At 41.9% G+C, this 22,133-nt stretch overlaps 1 protein-coding gene across 1 annotated transcript in view; it reads right to left on the bottom strand.

Annotated features, from left to right (window-relative positions):
- SRGAP1 (SLIT-ROBO Rho GTPase activating protein 1) overlaps window positions 1–22,133 on the bottom strand; it is an 84,393-nt gene that overhangs the window by 2,861 nt on the left and 59,399 nt on the right. The window contains exons 16-19 of the mRNA XM_019472539.1: window positions 12,260–12,365; window positions 8,950–9,174; window positions 8,186–8,265; window positions 532–712 (exon numbers count right to left, since the gene is read on the bottom strand). Coding sequence (XP_019328084.1) covers window positions 532–712; window positions 8,186–8,265; window positions 8,950–9,174; window positions 12,260–12,365 — 592 coding nt within the window. The remainder of the gene's footprint in view (window positions 1–531; window positions 713–8,185; window positions 8,266–8,949; window positions 9,175–12,259; window positions 12,366–22,133) is intronic.

Raw genomic sequence — 22,133 nt, 5'->3', positions numbered from 1 at the left:
AGAGAGCATCTTGGCACTCCCAGATTTTAATCCCCTTAAGAAAAGCAGACATGTTATAATGCACTACAGCCCCTCCATGTCTCCAAAAATGGCTTATAATCCTTCTGTTTACTGAGCTCTTTACATTTTGACGTAACCTTTCTGTAAACAAGAACTTTTTCTTCCTTGGCAAAGCACATGCTTAATACTGTAAAAGAAGAGTTCAGGGCTGCATTTCTCCAGCCCTTGCTATTCTGAAGTTAAATGTCAGCAATTGCTACAAAGAGAGAGTCAAATTAAAATAGGTGCAGCAGCATCTGTCTCTTAAGGTACTGGGAACATATCCATAAACAATGTAGCTTAGTCTAGTAGTAGCTTTTCATTAAGAGCTGTCAATTCAGGGCAATGAAGACAGAGGCATCCTGCATAGAAGGCTAATGTTTAACCTATCTGAGCTTTCAAACCACTGTCCCGTTTAGAAGTCACTTTGTTAATTGATTCAGCATGTTTTTACACCCCACCAAGAACCTAGTCACACCAGACACTGCTTACATATCCTGCACCACTATGTACTGGTGAGGGACAAGGCCGTCAATTCCGTTGTGCCTGCCTTCCCACCAGTCTTCAGATGCTCGGTGATAGAGCAGAAGGGAAGCTCCTTTCTTGAAAGAGAGTTCTCGTGCAGATCTTCCAACGTAGTCAAACTTGGCTATAGCTTCTATGGGCTCACACTCTGTGTAGGGAGGGAAGAAGAATCTGTATCAGATTCCATACCAGCTTATCTGCTCATTTTGGTTTCATAAAACCCATTTATTGCATTTTCTCGGTGCTCATTCTTATTGAGCCGAGCTGACAGAAATCAGGTCAGCTAAGGCAGGCTTCAGGCAGTAGTTATAATACGTCCCTTACACAGAAACATAATCAATCTGTGCCCCAAGTGTGAAACATCTGGGTTGCTTCGCAAGCCGCAGAAAACATAACAGCTTACTCAAATGTTACAAGAGCTGCTGCTGGGAGAGAGGCCTCTGCCTCCTGCTGCAAGGGCTCCTTCATGGCTGGGGAGTGGGATGGAGGCCAGGCAATGAAGACCTCCGAAAACAAGATGAACAAACCCAGATGAATAATCAGAGGTCTGAGGACGCAGTGTGATAAAGGAAACGTAAACCGGAGTGCCTTTAAAATCCGCAGTGGCAAAGGAAGGAAGGCAGGATTTCCCTGTGCATGAGTAGGGATGCTCTGCCTAATTGGGCTATGAGATTTCTGTCTTTTACCTGATGAGTGTGCAGACCTAGTGAAATCCTAGTGTTGTACACATCATCGAAACCTAGTGCTTTAATCTGCTTCCTTAACACCCTTTTTGAGTGAGGCAGACGGCTCCAGACCGCCTAAGGACGACCCCTCCGCAGGGGCAGTCCCTGTGTGGCCTGAAGTTGCCTAAGGCAGCTCTGCCTGCTCCAACATCCCGAGTTCCTCTGGTTTCTGCAGGGGAGGCTGGTATTTTCTGAAGTCAAACATTGGTTACAGCAGTCCCGGCTAATCTTCCGTCAGTATGCTGGTAAATTCAGCCTTACACTGGTGATGGACTCCATCCTGTAACCTATGCTTGGGTCGGAAACCTACTGATGTCAGTGAAGGGCCCCTGCTGAAAGTCTGCCTGCGGGTATCTTCAGAGCTGTGCCCGGACATCAGTGAAACAGCTGTCATTTTAACAACCTCTAGCTTCTTCTGCACGAAACCAAAAGCACCTGAGCTCAAACAGATTAAAATTTGTCACCGCAGTCTCAAAACAGAAAGAAAAACCTGCAAAATACAGGTTTAAAAATCGCACACTTTGTTGACTTCAATAACTCGGAGTCCCCAAAATGACAAATTTCTTTACATAATTGGAGCAATATTTAGATGGAAATTAACATCTGCGCTAATGACTAGCATAGCAACTTTCTGTCTGGTGCAAATTAAAATCGCTGAGGTTGTAATTCCCCAGAGAACCAGGCTGGTAATAAAAGCCACTGTCCCTTTATGACAACATTTTGCGCAGGTATGTCTTTTTAAAATTAACTTCATCCTGCAGCATGAAAACGTAATGATAGCACCTTTATTGCAGTTACAGTTTGCAGCTGGGTTTTTTAATAACTTGCCCAGCCTGCAGAAGGCTGTCGTGTGGTTTGCTGCTCCTGCAGTCACGCTAAGAGCTCCCGGCAGTGCCGAACTGCAGGGTGTTTAGGAGTTACAAACCCAGAAACTTTCCAGAGATGGCATACGGTGGTACGGGGAATTCACTGTTACAAATGCAAAAGTAATGTACGCTGGCAGAAATGACTTTGATTATATAAATGCAAATAAGAATCTAGCAATAACAGTGTTAATTCCTGAAAATGCATTGCTACTGGATGCTCGCTGGCAGGCATTCCCTGGTGGGTGGGTGCGGGGTGATAGGTTTCTTGGTTTTATGTTTTTAAGCAAAGAAAATGTAAAGATGACACAGAAGGAAATATTCTGGAAAACCAGGAAAACTTTAATGCTGGTGTATGTATGAGTGATATATTCTAATATACAATCTTGGTTTCATTTCTAGATACTCCATCTACAGTATATCTCTAACAGAAAGTGCAGATGTGACAAAGCGGCTATAGGCATGGAAAGACACTATTGCCAAATGAAAAGAAAGAAAACTAAACATGCCTGTTTACCTGGCATCGTATTTAAGAGGGCAATTTTAAATCGAATGGCAGTAACGTCACACTGACAAAAGAACGCTGTTTTTACACATATCATGCACATTGCTTGCGGAATTTGTTATACTAAGGTATTACTGGGATTGGGTAGGATTGAAAAGGAGCAGACGTTTGTATGAACACACTGTTCTCAGATTGCAGGTAAGTTATGGGTTATGGAAGACTGGGTCAAGAATTCAGAAGCAAAGCTCCCAGGTTTCAGCAAGCCAGTCACTCACTAAGGGGTAATACTTTAAAATGAAAAAAAAAACCCAACCAACCAAAAAAACCTTTACAGTAAGTAAGAAACCCCCAAATTTCCTGTACATATTTTCCTTTGATGTTCTCTGAAGTTAACTGGTAATGGTCATGGGTACTGGATTAATTGATAAACGCCTACACTGATTAGCTATGGGATTTCCCGTTTCTCTGCTAATTTCAACAGACCATATAGTATCCCACATTTGAGTATACAGGTCTTTTTATTTACAAATTAATGGACTAATCTAGAAATAGTTCTATCTCCCTCAGTGGAATTACACTAATCTAAGTGTGGTGCATGGTGGGAATCTGTTTTTTGTACCCTTCTGTCGCTTGCAAGACTCACATACGTTCCCAGAGGTCTGAAGGAAGTTGCCCCAGCTGTATGAATTGGTAATGTACCCATAATGGATGTGACTTTTGAGACATGTTCGTTAGATTGCCTGGGTAACAAATCCTACCTCCTCAGGGAGGAGTGCCCAGTAGATCTCACACAGTTTTCTTAATAGAACCAAAAATAAGTTCAGACAGGTTTTTCTATTTTGAAAAGGGCATTTTCTTTGCTTGAATGTTGCTTTTACATGGAGAGAACTTTCCTATAGCAAACAGTACTGAGACTGTACTTAAACAGTAATTCACCTTGTTACAGGTCAAGCCTTAATAGTTAAAACCAAAGTACCATGACAGTTACTCCTAGAAATAAATGCATTTTGATAAGCTAAACCATTTAATGTCAAGGTTACTGAATGACAGACAAGCATTTCCAGAAAAGCAAAGGTGATGAAAGCTAAATTTGGGATCTGTAACTCAAATTCTGTGTGGTACTGAATGTCTAACAGTAAAATTGACAGCTTGGAGGGAAATGTAATTGCACTGCTCTGTCCATACCTGGGGGCATTCGCCTACAATAGCAAGAAGTATTTGATGACATACAGGATCTCACCAGCTATCATCTCTAGTGACTCAGGCAATGATATGGAAGTGAAAAATTAGGACAAACTGAAGAACTGTGGGAAAAGCTTTAGGGACTCTGCTCGGTTCTCACTTTTTTACTTACGACCCCCAAAGTTTGTTACAATTACTACCACCATCTGACGACACATTATGTAGCAGCGTGCTTGAAAACCAAGGTTTGATGCCAAGTAAAGCTGTCCAGATCCAACAGCTTGGGAGAGCAGAAAGGGCAGAGGAAACATAAGTGCTGATTTTAATTCTGGGATTGGAGTGCCAGATGCAGTACTAACCTCCCTACAGAGGTGATGGCACTGAAGTGGCACTGCGCTGCCCTCTACACCTCAGGGCACAAGGAGCTAAGGAGAAGAGGGGAGACCACCCCCTGCACTTTTTTGGGGGCGTTTGCTGTTGCTCTGCTCTGCTCTTCCTCAGTTCTCCCAGACGTACCCTGGCTGTCGGGAATAGAGTACGTCCTTGAACTCCCTGGGAAGACGCTATCTCCCGGTGTGTTTATCCTCTTCTGCACCCCACCAGAGAACAGCGGCTCTGCAACTTCAAAGTCCTGTCCTCAGGACAGCAGTTCTCTGACTGGGGAACAGCAAAAGCAAAAAAGTGTTGCAAGATGTTGACAGAACAGAATTTGGCAAAATGTCGATCACAGCATGTGCTACGGAAAAGCAGGAAAATCACTATGTGTTGGGGACACAACAGTAACTTATAGCCTTACGTGTCCCTGTAATTTTTGTTTCCAGCAGAACTACCATCTCAATTTTTACCCTATGTTTATGAGGTATCTATGAACAGTATGATATTAATTGTATGTAAGTTTTCCCAGGAGAAACCCATCTGTTTAACTTCCTCAGGAAACTCTCTCTTACTTCCTTTGAAAACAAACCTAGCCACCCTTTTCCATATGCCTCCAACAAGAATAAAAAATCTCCAGCAAACTGAAGGTAGAGGAAATACGCTAAAAACTGCTTCAGCAAAACATGAACAATACCCTTTGAATCTTTACTGCAGAGGCAATTTCAGGTAAAGGTTTTGCTGCAGCAAAATTACAGATAGATTTTTTTTTTTGTGCCTCAGCTTGAGTAGAAATGTTCTGAACTTGACAAATTAAATTTCATTTCCAGATTTAGGAGAAAGAAGAAACTTACGTGTTTTCCTTAGTAGGGATACTTTCTGCACGTTTAAAAAAGACTGAAAACACTACAGTAAAATGCATCTCCTTCCCTCTCCCCTTTCCAGTGATCAACAGAAATATATGAACACCAGTAACCTTAGAAAAAAAAAGGCAATTTATATGCTTAAAATTAACCAGTTATGAAGTATTTATATGCTCAATTATAAGTTCCAGACTTCTTTTCCCCAAGCTACCAGATTTGACCTCTGCAGACATTATTTATTTTTTAATTTTTAAAAAGTCTTGTTGTTTTCTAAATTGTAATTAAACATTCCTAGTGCTACTGAGCCAGCCCCTACAGATGGGTTTATTGTAGTAGGCACAAAGAGATTCACTTGTAGTTTAACTTCATACAGCAAGTAATTCTTATAACAACAATAACTAAAGTAGAAAAATAAATCCTTTCGCTTTTGATCACAGCCTCTGGATTACGTTTCAATAACCCTGTAATTCCTATGCGGTTAGCTGCTTGGTCTTGTGTATGTATACAACATTTTAGCACAAAACCAATCAGATTTTCACCATTAAAAAAAAATTATGTTTATAGAATCTGCTTCTTTCACCTCCTAAGAGAGGGAAATACGTAAGTACCACGTGTCTGATCAATACAGCAGCAATGCTGCGCCTCCCTTTCTCTCTCTCCACATACAGCTGGCAGTGATGCATCCAGCTTATAATCAATGAATCAACCACATTAAACCTCCAAAATACTCCAGACTCTTTAGTGGAAACTTTTTTTTGTCCACCACAGGTCAATCAGTGACTCTCATGAAGTTCAATATGCAAACTGAAAAATTCTCACCTACTGTCATATTTGGTACCAAGAACATTTTATAAAAGGAATTGTCCAAAGGACAAATACATGGATGTACATGCAAAGAGATGGTGAATGCATTTAATTTAAAGCCTGTAACCTACATTAGAAAAAATGTGCTATTATAACGGAAAGCTGTATGCATGGAAAAAAAATGGGTTAGAGCTTGCAGGCTGAGAACCGAAGGCCAACACCGTTTCGTACGCAATCCAGGCTTGCTAATCTTTACCTTTGCAGCAGTATTTCCCTAGATTACAAATATTTTTGTGCTAACAATTACTTCGCTGTAAACACAAATGTCTGCTTCCTTTCAGCACTGAATTAATTAATAAGGTGCGATGGGGCAACTAGAATTAAACTGCTGGCCAATCTGGTGAACAAAAAGCTGTGTCTTGAGCAGTTAAATCTTTTAACAGAAAACTGTCCTGTTGACAGCTATTCTCTTCAGGGTTTGTCTCCACCAATGATACAGTCATAACACAGCTAGAACAACAACAGGAATGTAAAACTGGATCCTCTGGATCCTGCTGATGGTTTAATCTTTCCTAGGCATGGTTTTGAAGTAACCGCTTTTGATTGCTGCTGAAAAGCTGCACTTCTTTTCCATGCCCACTCGGGCCTTTATCTCTCAGTTTGGTCATGGGACCCCAAAGTTGGCCCGAATATATTGAACTGGTGTGTCACCTGCATTTCGCTACTTCACTTGTGCTCTAAATGAGAGACAGACAGACAGACTTCTTCAGCTTCCACTCTTGCTTCATACCTCCAATGGAAGAAGGAGGTCTTATAAACTATAGTTATACTGTCTTGGAAAAATAAAGTGCAATTATGAGTTTGTTCACACCATTTAGCGGAGCCGTGTTATATAAAGACGGTGGGTTTAGCCCTACAGAGCTTGTCAAGAGCAACCCACGTACAGACTGTCTTGTAAAACTGTCTATTCCACACCGCGGGTGCAGGCATGGGTATACACCTCAGGCAGAAGATTAACATTGACTTCTCTCCTATCCTCACATTTTTCCCCCTTCTGTGATGCCTGCCCACCCGTCCCTCCTCTCCAAACAGCTGCACTGATAGACTCTGCCTGCCCCTCCTCACCGCAGCAAAGGGGAAGAGACAGGCAATCTGTCACTGACAGCTTGTCTACGTGACAAAGTGGACGGGAACAGCTAGAGTGGAACTACTGTTTACATTGTTCTGTGTGCAATGGGACCAGTGTAGCCAGGTTTCCTATAGATACACCTTCCTGTTCCCCTCCCCTATGGCAATCGTCCCAGCTCCTAACCAGTATCCCTTATGACAGCCTTTTTTAAAAAAAAGAAATTCCTTCTCTGCTGTAGCTCTTTTGCTCCCCTTTCCCCCTCTCTGTCTCTTCCTCTTCCTCCTTCCACACATCCTCTGAGGTGGACAAGGGACAGCTTTTGTTTCTGCTGGTGCTAAGTGCACGTGTGCTGCTTGCTCTGTCTGGGTTGCCTGCTGGCCAGATATGCAGCGAGCTCACACTGCAGCTCTTCTCTACAGGGACCGTTATTCTTAATCGTTTACCTCTAACGGGCTATTAATTGTCAGGAAAATGGTAGTTATTTAACAATTTTGACACCTTTTTCCATCTGTTACATTTGCTTGAAGCTGGGCCACCTGAAGGATAGTCCAACTGAAATGTGTCACAGTCAAATACACCTTTAGGAAACCTGGCTAAAAAGAATTGGTAGAATAGAGACGCATCAAATTTTTCACGGGTATCTATTGTACCCAGAACTGTCAGAGTATATGTGATTAATATTTATTGCAAATGACTATTGTTCAGAAGTTTCACTGTGGGGGGGTATACACATTTTGCAGTAGTTATAAATCCATTAGATGGAACAGCTTTTAAATTCATATCAAAATAGAGCCCACTGAATGGCAAATATCGCTTAGTTGAAATATTTAAAGACACACTTTTTGATAAGTTTAGCTTTTGCAGACAAAAGATAAAGAGTCACTAAATATGTAACATTATACCAGAAAAGAATATGTGCTGACTGAAATAGTTTCTCTCTTGCCCTTGCTGTGACTGGACAAATCAGGAGAGAACAAGGAAACAGCTGGTCAAACACAGATGAATCAGAGTGAAAAAGCACACAAACAGAGATTAAAGAAGCCGGCTTTGCTACAGACCACCAGGACTGAAATCCTCTTCTTTCAAATAACGCACAATTAGGAAAGGAAGAAGGTCTCCTGCATGAAACACCTGTAAAACTTATTCCTATCAAAGGCACAGCAATGTAACAGACATACCGTCTTCACTGGTATGGGGCTCTGTACTAGCATCCTGGTCCACTTCCTCTAATGTACCATGTTCGCTGTATGGGCTGTCACTGAAGGGAAATAAAAGGTCGAGCAGAGAGAGAAACCACAGCATGAAATGGATGCTTCAGTGGGCATTAAACCCCAGTCCCTTTCTTCCCCAGTCCACTGGGGGTAACTGATGTCTTCCACACGTATCAAAAATATGCCACCCCCATGAGATTATTTAAAGTTATTCTTACAATGTTACAAAGCTATGGGCAACATAATTCTCATGACATGCTATGAATATGCAATTACTGAAGAAGTCCACACACCTCTCCTTCAGACAACATCTTCCGTTATTAAGAAGTTCCCAGAACCTTTGAATCCTTTCATTCATGAAAAGGGGGGGTGTGTTGCTAAGAGAGGAAAGGAGCAGGGGGAAAGCATCATAAGCTGAAATTTGTTAAGATGGTTCACAGTCAGAAAGCCAGTTTCTGGCTGTGTGCTCTGCATAGTACACCTGGAATTCTGGCTGCCTCTGGCTGAACACAAGGGTAGCTTCCTCCACAGAATGTTGTAGCGAACCTCATCATAATTGCCTTTGTTTCATGTTTTTTACAGCTAACACTTTCCTATGTGAACCTAAATGCTCTTCTCATTTATCTTCATACTTCTATTGTGTGCAAAAGTCATTCTGTATCACAGGAGTTATCCAGACAACCAGTCTAATGATTTTGTTAAGGAGATAGAAGGGTAATATTCTGACTTACCAGTAGTCATCTCCAGCCATGCATTTTTCATACACTGGGCCATCAAGTTCTTTAGCATCTGGAAAAATAGCCTCATGGTGGATGATGATAGTTTTGATAATCTCATTGACGTGTGCCTGACAAGACACCTGGTCTTGTATGTCTGGAACAGGCATCAGGGTTGGCCCAAAACAAATAGCCAGGTTGTACGGATCCATCATGTTTTCATCACTGTACTGTGAAAGGCTGTTATAACAGAAAAATCAAGAAAAATTGACTTTTCCACTGCGACTAACCTTATTCTGAAAACTGGAGAAACTTTATTTGCCATCACAACTTAGAGATTTCCTGTTCTCCTTGACACTTAAACCCACGTAACACAACAAACGAAAAAAGGGGATTTATTCAATAGGCTATACACATTATAAAGTGAGTTTAGAGCACATATATGTATGTAGATGTATATGTTCCTACACTATCGTGTTTAGTGCACACTGAGTTAATGGGCTAATGTAAAATGCATCAACTGCGGCTGCTTCTATCTCATCAGTGGTTACCCTTGGAGGCCCAAGTGGACTGGATCCAAAGTGGATCATGCTTATCATTTCTCATCAGAGCCTGATGCACCTCTCCCATCAACTGGCTATATAACTTAGGCAGACCGAATTATTTTCTGGAGGTAGCTAAGTTCCTGGATCTTGCAAAGGCTCTTGTGACTTCTGGTTTCTGTTTTTACCATACAACCTAAAATCCCTGAGCGCCTTGCCTTCTGCCCACAAACTCCCACAGGGGTTTTATTTTGGAAGCAACCAAACAAAAGGCTTTGATTGTTCTTATTAACCAACTTTTGCAAGGTCTCCTTTCCTCCAGAAACTTCAACATTACTAGTTTTCAATTTTGATTTTGAATGAAAAGTTGCTCTTTATTCCCCTGTTTAAAAGCATTGGCATTTCTAGTGGAAATGCTGGTTTTTGAGTGGTTCTGTGCAGGGCCAGTCAAACAGAACCTGAAGAGTGCCACCACTGGGATGCCCTTTACCTCAGTGCTGTTCTGCACTCCGAAGCAGCATATGAATTAGTATGTCTGGTTATGTTTAAATACAGCATCATATTCCCTTTAGAACGGGAATTTTATAGAGTGTACATGTACAAACAACACAAACTGAAGAGGCAAACCTTCCAGACGACTCCGTTCATAAGTAGCTTGTAAAATGAATCATGCTCTCCTCTTTCTTATGCCATTATTTGTTATCATATCCTGTGTGTTAATCGGAGACATCTTGTTCTACTGATTTATAAGGTGGTTCAGCCTTTATATGTGTGCAAGAATGTGTAAAAAAAGATTATAATTGTGAAACATGTGAAGTTCTGCTGGTGGCTGGTAGCATGTGGTGTTCCTCAGGGCTCAATACTGGGGCTGATACTGTTCAACATCTTCATGAATGGCCTAGACAACAGGATGGAGTGCACGCTCAACCACCTTATAGATGATGCCACACTGTGGGGGACAGCAGATACGCAAAAGGGCAGGGTTACCATTTAGAAGGACCTTGACAAGATGGAGGAATGGATGAAAGGGATTTGATCAAGTTCAACAAGGATGAATGCAAAGTCCTGCCAGTGGGGTGAAATAATCCCATGTATTATTACAGTCTGGAGCTGACTGGTAGATATCAGCTCCCAAGGAAAAGCACTGGGAAAAGCACTTCTTAGACAGGAAGTTGGACGTGATTCAGCAGTGTGTCTTCCAGCGATGAAGGCTAGTTACATATGTGCCTGTATTAGGAAGAGCAAAGCCAGCAGGTCAAGGGAATTGATTATTCTCCTTCCACTTGGTGCTCATGAAGTCAAGACAAAGCCTTGAGCAACTTGATCTAACTTTACAAGCGCTGAGCAGGATGCTAGACCAGATGAGGTCAAGCCATGAGGTCTGATGACTTCATGCGGCCAAGCAGGCCTAACTACATATGCAAAAAGCAGAACTGGACTTGCAGAAAGTCAAACTATGGGAATGTTTTTCCTGTGGATGCACCAGGAGCAGTTGGGAGGCATATGAGATTTAGTCTGCTTTCTGAATTGCATTCCTGTGGAGAGCACAGATGTAACTAACATGAGCACGTAACGAGTACAACCTCATGTAACTCTGGCCAATCCGTATGTCTAAATAGAGGAGAAGCTGCGATATAAGCCTATGAGATATTTACACAGTGTCACTATGGAGGGATAAATTCATGTTTTCAATGAATGGTTATTTTCATAAAACTTTAGATCTCTTCCCCTCTTTTAAATATTGCTTGGAAGTGGTTCAGAAATTACTAGAAGAAAGGAAATGGGAACAGCTGTGAATACAGGCACGTACACATAACCTAGCTCCAAAGACCCTGTTTCTATAGGAACAGACAGGATGGATGAAATGGGGAAGGTCACAAAGACAGAATGAATCAGCAGAGGGCAAATTTAGAAAAAAAAGAGGAAAAAGGCAATATGAAAACAGATATAACAGGAAACAGACAATATGGCAGCAGAAAGAGAAAAGCTAGAAGCAGGGCAAAGTGCACAAGAAGCAAAATGTGCAGTGAAAATACCGGGGTCAGCAAAACCAGAGAGGGCTGTGAAGGACTGGAGGGAGAAACACAGTGCAATTGCCCAACCTGTCTTTTATTTTCTCTTTCAGAATGAAGTTTTTCTGGGATGATGAAGACATGAACGCCATTTTCCCTTTCTCACACAACCCTCTGTGCAGCACCTGCCTGTGTTTTGCAAGGTGAGAACCAAGCTACTTTATATCGAAGCATACACAGGGGATGTATGGTCTCTATACTGGTAGCCCTATTACCAGAAAATAGAAGCAGCAACACAAAGTAACACCCTGGCAGTGCCTAGCATCAAATGGGTAGCTTGTAGTGCCTGTGCTGCTTGAATATACTGTTTATTTTTCCCGTCAGGAGATTAAAGTCAGCTTGAAATAAGGAAAAAAAAATCTACTTTTAAATTACGTAAATTATTTTTAATGTAGTTACAGTTTGTATTTGTTATTTTTCTTATTAGCTTATTTTGTTATCAGCTTTAATGCTGTAGCCTGCAGTCCCCATTTCAGACAACACTTTAATCTGTCTTATTACAACCTTGCTCAGCTTTGGACAAATGGAATTATAATTTCAATGAAAACTGGTGTTTTCCTTCTATTTTCCTTGCCAATTAGATCATCTTTTGTGTTAAATGGAGCTTAAATGTAAATTCTACATAGAGTATGAGTAAACCCAAAGAACTTCAATACCAGCAGAGGAAGGCAGATAAAGGTATAGTACCTTGGGGAATGATAAAGCACTTACTGGTTGAGGAAGGCGAAGAGGTATCTCATCACTATAAGGACCGACCTGGGCAAAGTAAGGAGGAGTTTGCGGATGTGAAGAGCCCTCTCATAGAGATTGTCTATTCCTGCAAATGGAAGAAAGTATTTTAAGTTCCCTTTCATATGGTGGTCTAAAATAGCATTCAGTCAGTTTACTCAATTTACTTTGACTCTTTACCATCACATGTCCCTAGCCAGTATCTTCTCATTTTGGCCTATTAGAAAAATAAGATCTAAAAGTCCTTCTCCCTCTCATTAAAACCACACAGTTTAGAAGTAACGTCTTTAAATATGAGAAGTGACAAATCTGCCTAAGTCAAACCCTGTGCCACTTGCTGAGCTAGACAGCTCACAAAACCACAATATCACCACATAAATCCAAGGAACCAAGGAGAGATGTTTGCCATCAGTTTCAAATACAGATTCATTCTCTTTATTTGAATGGTCACATCAGATATAATATTCCAAACACCGAGCTTCTCTAATGAGTTTTCTTAATCAAATCTCCAGCTATAACTCTCTTAATGGCAAAGTAGGAGAAAGGCCTTATGTTTTACAGTGTGTAAGCAACAAACACAAAGATCACATGTATTTTCCCAAATGATTTTATAGCAGTCCACCAAAATTCTCCTGAAGCGGGCAAAACAAGGTCAGCTTAATAAAAGCATCAGTTCCTAATGTCTTATAACAAGGATGCATTATCTTCTATGTCAGTCAGAAAGATTATGTGGCTCCAAGTGGGGTAGTGATGGGATAAAAGGATAAATTGTTTTTCAAAATAAGTAATATCTCAATTTTTTACTCAATGTGTTTTCCGTGTATATGACACTGTTAGAAACAACCTAAAATTTCAGTAATGCTTTTTATGTCAGCCAAGAAAGAATGCTGCAATTAACAACATCTAGGGGAAATCTTAGCAGACTACATGAGAAATACTGTCCAGTGGCACTGAAATGGATATTCAAAAATTTGGAAATGAGAAACAGGAGCCGATTCCAATAGCTGAAAAGCCATTTGTACCACAAAATGTGATCTTTAACAGCATACATTTAAAGTAATTACTTACATAAAAACATGCTAACTGTAAACAGGGTTCCTGGTGTTTATTTGTGCTCTTTGGTATGGCTATTTCTACCAATCAGCATTTATTTGTAGTTGCAAAATGTGTGTTGACTTAATGTTTCTTAGAAGAACAACTGGTGTCTAGTGATTAGTATTTTGGTACCAAGAACTAAGCATAAGCAGAGCATATCGGCAGCGAGACTTCTGTTTACCACACAGAAGTGCTGTACTTCATTAGGATGCCAGTGTCATACATTTAAAGTAATTACTTACATAAAAACATGCTAACTGTAAACAGGGTTCCTGGTGTTTATTTGTGCTCTTTGGTATGGCTATTTCTACCAATCAGCATTTATTTGTAGATGCAAAATGTATGTTGACTTAATGTTTCTTAGAAGAACAACTGGTGTCTAGTAATTAGTATTTTGGTACCAAGAACTAAGCATAAGCAGAGCATATCGGCAGCGAGACTTCTGTTTACCACACAGAAGTGCTGTACTTCATTAGGAAATGCCAGTGTAGTAAACTAAGGGGGGAAAACCTGTTCCCACACCTGCATTTACGGGAGATCCCACTGGCTCAGCACCACTAGTGTGCTGGGGAACAGAAGATTTTGGGATGGGGTGAAGCTCGGCTCCTTGGGAGTTTCTGCAGAAGGAGAACAGCCCACCACCGCTTGCATGAAGGAAGCCCATTTGGGTTGTGGTATTTACTGCGGGAGCAGCAAAGCGAAACTCCTGCGGGAGGTAAAATCCTATTTCCTAGCAGAGCGGCTGAAGGCTGGAATGGTGTCCCTGGTGAGATGCCACTGACTGCCACGGAGCTGGCGGGGAAAAGGACTGCTGACAAGTTGTATAATTTATAATCTAATGAGTCACACTGAACCCAAACTCTAGCTGAAAATCAGTGCAAGCCATTACACTTTCTCTAGTGGAGTATGGGATTTGAAATGTACTTTTATGTTTCTGTTAAACCTGGACTGCATGAATCAAGAAGAAGTATTCCTGGTTACTGGTTAAGAACTGGAGTCAATGGCAGGGATGTGCTAAGCCTGGGAGCTGCTCGCACAGCGAGGATCTGCAGAACAACCACAATTCTCTTCTCCCTTTCCAGTGCATACCATATCTTGGAGACGCCAATGCTACGTACCCTCACTTCTGCACTGTAGTGCCACACTGCTGTTCTGCACAGTCCACAGACACCAGTTTTAGTGCAAGGCCTTTCTCCACCTGCCTAAACTAAGCAACTCTCCAAAACTAAGTGGAAGGAGCCTGATCGTATCTTCAGTTCCCGATCTTCCAAAAAAAGCAGCTGCTGCTACAGCTAGTGGCGCCTTGTGAGTCTCCAGCTCAGCCGACCTTCCCCCTGACAAGCCTGCCTCTGAGTCTCTGTACACGGAGTTGTAGGTCTGGGTGGTTTTGAGCCTGTGTGCATGTGCACAGGTGGATTTTCTATGGAGTGGGGCTGAGGGAAGAAGGTCCAAAGGCGCTTTGGTTACATCCTTCAACACTCCTGCCTCAGCAGCACTGCTGTGCGGTGCTGTGGGACAGCTCCTCTCCAGCTTTTCCACCCTGTGTCCTGGATGTGGAAGCTGGAGGGAAGTTGTGATGCAGCACCAGGACCTGCCTTCTGCATTAAAGCCTTTCCTGGCTAATGCCTTGTGCTGCAGACCCTCCTCTTCCAGGCAGTTCTGGAGACTGGCCCTGGACCAGGTTCAGTCATTGCTGAACTCAAATCAGACTCGAGAAATGCACTGGCCGGGCTCCCAGATGCGTCCAGCGGCTCCTTCCAGCAGTGTGCTGCCTATTCAGATGCAATAGCTCTGTCTAAACTAGTGAGCTAAACCAGGACGGGGCACAGTCTTGAACACCGGCAGGCAGCTACCACACAGTAGTTATCACACTCTCCAATGTACTTGTGGTCTGCGCCAACTACAACTCTTCCAAGTAGTTCCTAGACATGGTTCACAGGATGCATGAGCCAGGAACTGGTCCCAGTAGGCAGCACGGACACGGCAGAGTAGGCACAGAGAGTTTGGCTGTATGGCCATGTGTTGAGCTATCCCAGCTGCCCTACCAGAAGCATGATCAGTACTAAGTACTAGCAGGTCACCTCTATACTGAAGCAGTTACAAGCTATACACGCTGGAATGAGGTGTGTGTATTTCCAGTACCTTCCTGGTAACCCAGTCCCAGTTTCCATGAAAGCCCCTTTATTGAAAATCCAAACTACTGCCAAATGGTAATATTCATGTGCTTTCCATGTTATTTCAAAAGGCTTGTTTTTCTTTCTCAGCACTGATTTGGTTTAAAGGAGATAGGTAATAATGTTATGTATTTGCGTGCTGCTTTTAAAAGAGGAGCCAAATTTCATAGTTGCTTCTGTGTATGCTGTGCGTGAGTGTTTGGGTACGTAGCAAAGAAGGAATGAATACAGAGCGATCTTTCTGCATCCAGGCAGAAAGAATTTGCAGCTCTGCTGCTTCCCATGAAGAGGGAAGAGAAAGCATTGCTTTGCCTCCACCGGATTTGCTGAAGAGAGCCTCGGGGCAGAACGGCCATCCAGGCTACAAGCTGGTTGCTGTGAGAAACCACTGGCCATCCCAACACTGCAGAAAGCTGGTTGTGTCTCCCCTCTCACAGCACTTCTGTTGGAGGCCCTCTTTTCATTACTCTGATTTTCAAGAACTGTAATTAGCTCTACCTCAGCGCCCAGTGAGGTATTACCCATTTCTCAGCTAAGAAAACTGAAGTGCTGATATTACATGACTTGTCCTAATAATGCAATTAGCTGCCAAGCAGAAATAGAAATCAGGGGATTTGAAAACTGGTTCATTACTCTAATGATACGATGAGACTCACATTCCCAAACACAAGCAACAGGACAAGCCTCTGGCAAGGCCAAGCACACTGAGAACTAACGTGTTTTTTCTGACTGTGGAGTGAGGGAGGGAAGGGAGCTCTGTGTGAAGGACACATGAATATCAACCACAAATCAAGACTACCGTCAGGTAAATATCACAAATAGAAATGGTTATTATTTTCTAGTTCCCAGTTCTCAGAGCATAGCAAAACTTTTGGAGCTCTGGTCTGACACACCTGCCTTCTGGACCCATCTCAGCCATGGGGGTCAAACCCACAAGCAGGAGAGTTTCCTGCCAGCCAGACAAGAAGGTGTTTGGCGTGGGAACACTGTGCTCCTGTCAAAGTGGAGCTACAGTGGACCCCAGAGCACAGGAGACATTTGTGGGGTGAAACAAGAGAAGGGGAAGAGGCCAGCTTCTGGGGCTTCATGGCTATAGCACTCTGTGGAAGAGACAGGCACCTGTGCTCAGAACTATTAATGTATTTTTAGCAGACAATAATGGAGCAAAGCACCCTAATAATATAAGGAGCTTGGTTTTCTGTGTATCCATAAAATTATCTAGGCATTTAAGCATCAGAGGTGTTTGGGATCTAAGGAGCCTCCACCAGCTACTACAAAAAACGAAAAACAGAAAGCTTGGAGGACTCTTCAGAGATCATTTAAGTCTACAATCTCACCCTTTGACTTCACCTTAATCACCTCTGAGAGACGTCTGTCCGACCTCTTCATGAAATCCTCTGAAGAGGCAGATCACAACCTCCACAAGAAAATCTGCTGAGATGCAATCTTGCATTGCTCTTGGAAAAGATTTATTTATTGATCTCCCATGGACTTCCTCTGAAAACACTCCTTGTCCTTGAACTGGATGAATGAATCCAGCTGAGACTAATGTCATTGCATAAATGAAAGAATTACTTATCAGCTAGCTGCCTCTTTGTCAGCCACGGGCTAAGGACCAGTTCTCAATAGCATGAGATAAGCATAAATCCTAGCTACTCAAGCCTTAAAAGGTGTGATCTTCAGCTGCCAAGAACACTGGAACCTGTTCTGGAGTGGTGGTGTCACCTTTGCTTACTGCAGAGACACACAGAATCAATGAATGTCCACTTTTCTCTTCCATGAGAAATAACACATTTTAACCACCTGGTGACTCACGATCAGGTTTTTGCAAAGGCAGATTCTAAAGTGAAACAGATACAAAGTGAACAATCTGCCTCAGAAGAGTAAAGGAAACCCGAGAGGGGAGAAAACACAATTACTAACACAAGCCCCCAAATACAAATAAAACAAAACTAAATTATAAACAAAGACAGGGACACATTCATCCTAAATAACATTAAGAAAATGTAAATTGAAGTTTAATTAAGCAATAATCCTGAAGTAGTGGAGCATGTAAAAGGCAATAAATATTCAAATATATAAATGCAGCTCTTTGGTGATGAAGAACAAAAGACTTTTGCAAGAGAGCAATTGCTGGTGGTTCCGAAATACTTTGGGCCAACTGGACAGCTACATGCCTTTATCACTCTGGTTTAGTTAGAAATGCTACAAAAGCACTGTAGTTTTGCTGGTCATGGTTCTACACATGGCCTCTCCTGTACTGGTGGTGAGACGTGGTTATCCAATGAGGAGAAGATTCAGCCTGGGAGCAGTCAGAGCTCAGAAACTTGAGTTCTGGATTGTGTCTGTTCTACCACCCTCAGTTAACAGGCAGCCTCCACGGGCCAATCTCAGAAGTAACAAAAGAAATGCAAACATTTTGCAAAGGGAAGATATTATTGATCAGAACCCATGGAAGGAGAAACCTGGTGTCAGCAATGAATGAATTGTGCTACACTAACAGCCAGTGCTGTGCAAGCTAAGCATATTTCACAGGCAAGGGTAGCACAAAGGAGGAAGAAGAAAGCAAACAATGGTAATGTAAGCTACCTCTCTCCTTTAGGACCACCGTTTTGAAGGATAAAATCCAATGTGGTATCTCTGTGTGTGGGTCACTTGCTACTTCCACTTGAAGTGGCGCCTACTAGTAACAGAGTGAATGCCTAATGCGTATTTTACACGCCCACTGAATGTCAAATGGGATTGAGTTACACTTGCAGATATAATTTCTATGGTCAACTTGCAGCTGACAAGTAAATTACATGAATATGTATTAGTGCTGAAGTTAACAATTTGTGCCTCTTTCCACTTTGGTAGATGGGTCCAATCCATCTCAAAGATATGTATATATGTATATATTAACTCAGCAATACCACTTACAGCTCTTTCAGATCTATTTAAGAATGCATTACTGGAAGACAAACACAACGGTCTCCACTGTCACTTAGGGAAGTTGTCATTTTGTTGAAACTTTTTCAGGAAGAGTTGACAATTCAGAACATAGTTTTTTTACTTTTTAGGTAATGGGCAATAGTCTGGAAAAGCAATAAAATAATTTCCTTCCATAACATTTATGCCTTTAGGTAAATGGACACTGCTGGCAGCAAGGGACTGAAATGATGAAAATCAGAAGGAAAAAAGATGTAAGTTTGCATCCATCCTGGCATCTTAGTATATCAAATTTAAGGCAAGGGAGATGAAACCAAGAAGAATTATAATCACCTGGACAGAAGCTAAGCTGTCTGGGTAGCTGAGATGTGTCTGCTGCTTGCATTGCACAGCTATGTATGTAAAAGTGATTCATGTGTATAAGAACTCACACCAGGAGAGGAACTGCAGTTCCCCAGCAGTGAAGGTGAATTATGGCCAAGTCTCAGCACAGCTTCAGCACCCTCTGCCTTCAAGTAAATCCTGTTACAAATATTTTGCTTGTGTTTGGCCCAACCTGTTTCTACAAAGGGGCAGAAAAGAAGTACAGTGCAACTCTCCTCCCTTCCCCCCCAACTTATTTTACCCTCTCGATTGCCGAGTGCTGCTGGGACCAACAGTAGCCACTCCTTTTGCTGAGAATGCAGGATTATGGCCCATAATCAGATGGATTCTTTATGTTCTGTCCTACCTTTCATGCTTGCTCTGGAGAAGTCATAATTTGGCCCAAATTTTATCTAAACCAGTTCATAAACCCAAACAGGGTAACATTGTTCTCATGAGTCTAATTAATACAAATTGCCCTAAAAGTCACAGTCATTTTGCACTGTTCCACTGTATTTGCAAAAGGGAAAGCATTAAATCACAATGCTCTATTTCATTTGGAAATATATGCATAAATGCAAAGGAATTCCTCAGTGGCTGTACTGAGGAAAGGTTCATTTTGCAGCTGTAGCCTCAATTACGCTTGACATCCATAACTAAGTACTTCAGTTTCAAGGGGTTTTTCACTGGCAACATTACATTTCCATATAAAATGTGTGACATTCTGCCCTTTTACAGTTTCATGTGAACATTAACTTTATGAATTTGCTTTCTCCCTCTCCCCTTTTGTAACAATTTCTGCCAACGATTAAAAAAACCACACTGACATTTATCTTGGAAAAAACTATTTGAAAACAACTTAATGTTTATTTCTTTTCTCGCTGTTTATCAGATAGTGAATGCAATATGAATTACGAGTGTTTAAACCCCCTTAATTAAAAATGTGAATGCTTTCTGGACTTTACATATCAATTGTAATCTAAAGAAGTTACAGTAATGTGTTCTCACAGAGGAAAGGGAGTCTGGCCCTGCTCCCGTTAACATGAAGACCAACATACTTAATATGTGAGGCCACATGAGCACAGAAAAAGAAACTAATGCAATTATGACAAGTTAAAAGTCTGAAGTGGGAGAAAAACCTTGCCTAGAGTGTCTTCCTTTCTGCAAGATATACAAAGCGTTAAGGTTAAAAGGTAGCAATGGAAAGAGTCTTTGAGACAGACAGTTTTTGATAGTACGTATCACATAGGTGCTATTTAAACTAAACTGTGACAGGTAGTATATTCTGAAATGCTTGGTTCTTTTTTAAAAAAACCCAACATCTTATTCCCTGGAAGTAGTGGGCCACTTAATGAAGTGCATAGGCTAGGTACACAGCTGTAAAAACACTCCACCTCAGGCTTCTCAGATAATCAGAGGATGCAGACACCCTGTTCTCAGCGTGCGGTTCTGGGGCTGGCTGTGGGTGCAAGGCACAAGAAAGTTTCTTTCTCTGCCTACGCCACATTCAAAACCCACACCGCGACAACACAAACTAAAGCCACCCCAACGTGCTCAAAGAGAAAACCCCTTTTGTCCTGCCACGTTCCAAACTTACCTCTCCTCCCTCTGATGAAGGCAGGCATTGACATGCCATTTCAGAGTGCCCCAGAAGATAACCTTGTGGAAACCAAACCAAACAACAACAAAATCATCCTCCCCTGGCTTACTCCAAAACCTGCCAGAAACAGATCTGGGACTCTTACAACACATTATCAGGAAGAAAATCCTCTGCTTTCTTCTGTAACAGCAATAGCGGAAATCAAACCTAGCAGAACTACTCAGCCATTACACCTCATTTTGACAAGCTGTTGTAGAGATGATAATCCAGATTTACGACAGCCTCAGAGAACAGCCAGTCAAAACCAGGATTAGATGGCAACACCTCTTTCCCAATAACTGTCCCATTTAAAAATGTGGCTGGGAAAAGCAGTGACTTTGTTCCAGGCTATTGGTTGTTACTGATTTCATCTCTGCTGGATGACACTATTTTTAAAAAAAACAGGTTGCCAACTCTTTTGCAAGAAAATAATCCACCGCCTACCTTGAACATGCAATAGTTGGACATCCTCTAAGGAAACCAAGGCCTAACGCTAGGGATCTAGTATTCATTGCCATTTTCCTTGAAGTTCTTAATAACAAAAGACCATTTTGGAATAACTGAACTGGATCCCTCTCAGACAGTGATGCTCTGAGAGGTTGGTGAACCTCTCCTGCCTGCGCAGGTGCCATGTACACAAACTCAGTCCACTGAACTTCTACCCCACTTTCCAAATACCCCATCCTGTCTTGAGATGCTTCAATGGTGAACGGAAACTCTTAGAAATCATCCAGGTTTCTCTTCTTGGAACACATTTAAAAGGTTGTTTTGGGCAAATATTTTTGCATCTCCTAAGTACTCACTTGTATAATCTCTGCAAGCCGAATACTCATTCTTGATAATTTACAGTTCTATTTAAAGCTCTTCAACACAGCAGAGTGCAATACCATCTCCGCATATAAGAACCACCATTTCTATTTTTCTTAATGCTTAGTCAAAATAATAAAGTCATAAAGAGATCCAATGGGCAGAATCTGACAGCAGAAATTTTGAAAAGGAAATCTGGTACAAATGTTTAACGATGAAAGTGATTAATCATTCGAACAGCTTATCCAAGAATGTGGTAGGTTTTCTGTCAACTGAAGCCATTAAATCAATAAATTTTTCCAGCAGACATGCTTTAATTCATCCAGAAGTTATGGAAATCAGTGCAGGATTATTAGGTAAAGTTCCATCATCCCTGTCATGCAGAAAATCACTCAGTCAAAACGATCCCTTTTTAGATTTCAATTTCTATGACTCACAGACATTTTCTGGGCTGTGGCACCGCAGTTAGCTAAAGCTGAACTCAGGCAGACCAAGAATATGCTTCCTAAAGAGACAACGTACCCCTCAGCATCAGGGATCAGACTGTTAAACTGCGGTTTTGAGGTCCTTCAGGACTCCTCAGTACCACCGAGTCTGTAAACAGCAACAGCTGCAGAAAACTCCACAAAAAATGAAACACAAAATATTGCACATAGACCTGGTCACAGTGATCCATGTATTTGTAACCTCCGGGCTGAATTACTGCAATCCTCCCTTTCTGGGAAGGAAACCACACACGCTGGGTTCCCCTGGCAGGGAGCAGAAAAGCCCATCTGATGGCCAGCCCAGGAGAATGCACACGCATGGATCTGCAGTCCTGCCTGCTGGGCTGAGACCCCTTTGCCAAAAT

Source organism: Aptenodytes forsteri, unplaced genomic scaffold (genome assembly GCF_000699145.1).
Source record: "Aptenodytes forsteri isolate BGI_AS27 unplaced genomic scaffold, ASM69914v1 Scaffold4, whole genome shotgun sequence".
Lineage (NCBI taxonomy): Eukaryota > Metazoa > Chordata > Aves > Sphenisciformes > Spheniscidae > Aptenodytes > Aptenodytes forsteri.
The sequence above is the reverse complement of the archived record's forward strand: the minus strand, read 5'-3'. Positions and strand labels throughout refer to the sequence as shown.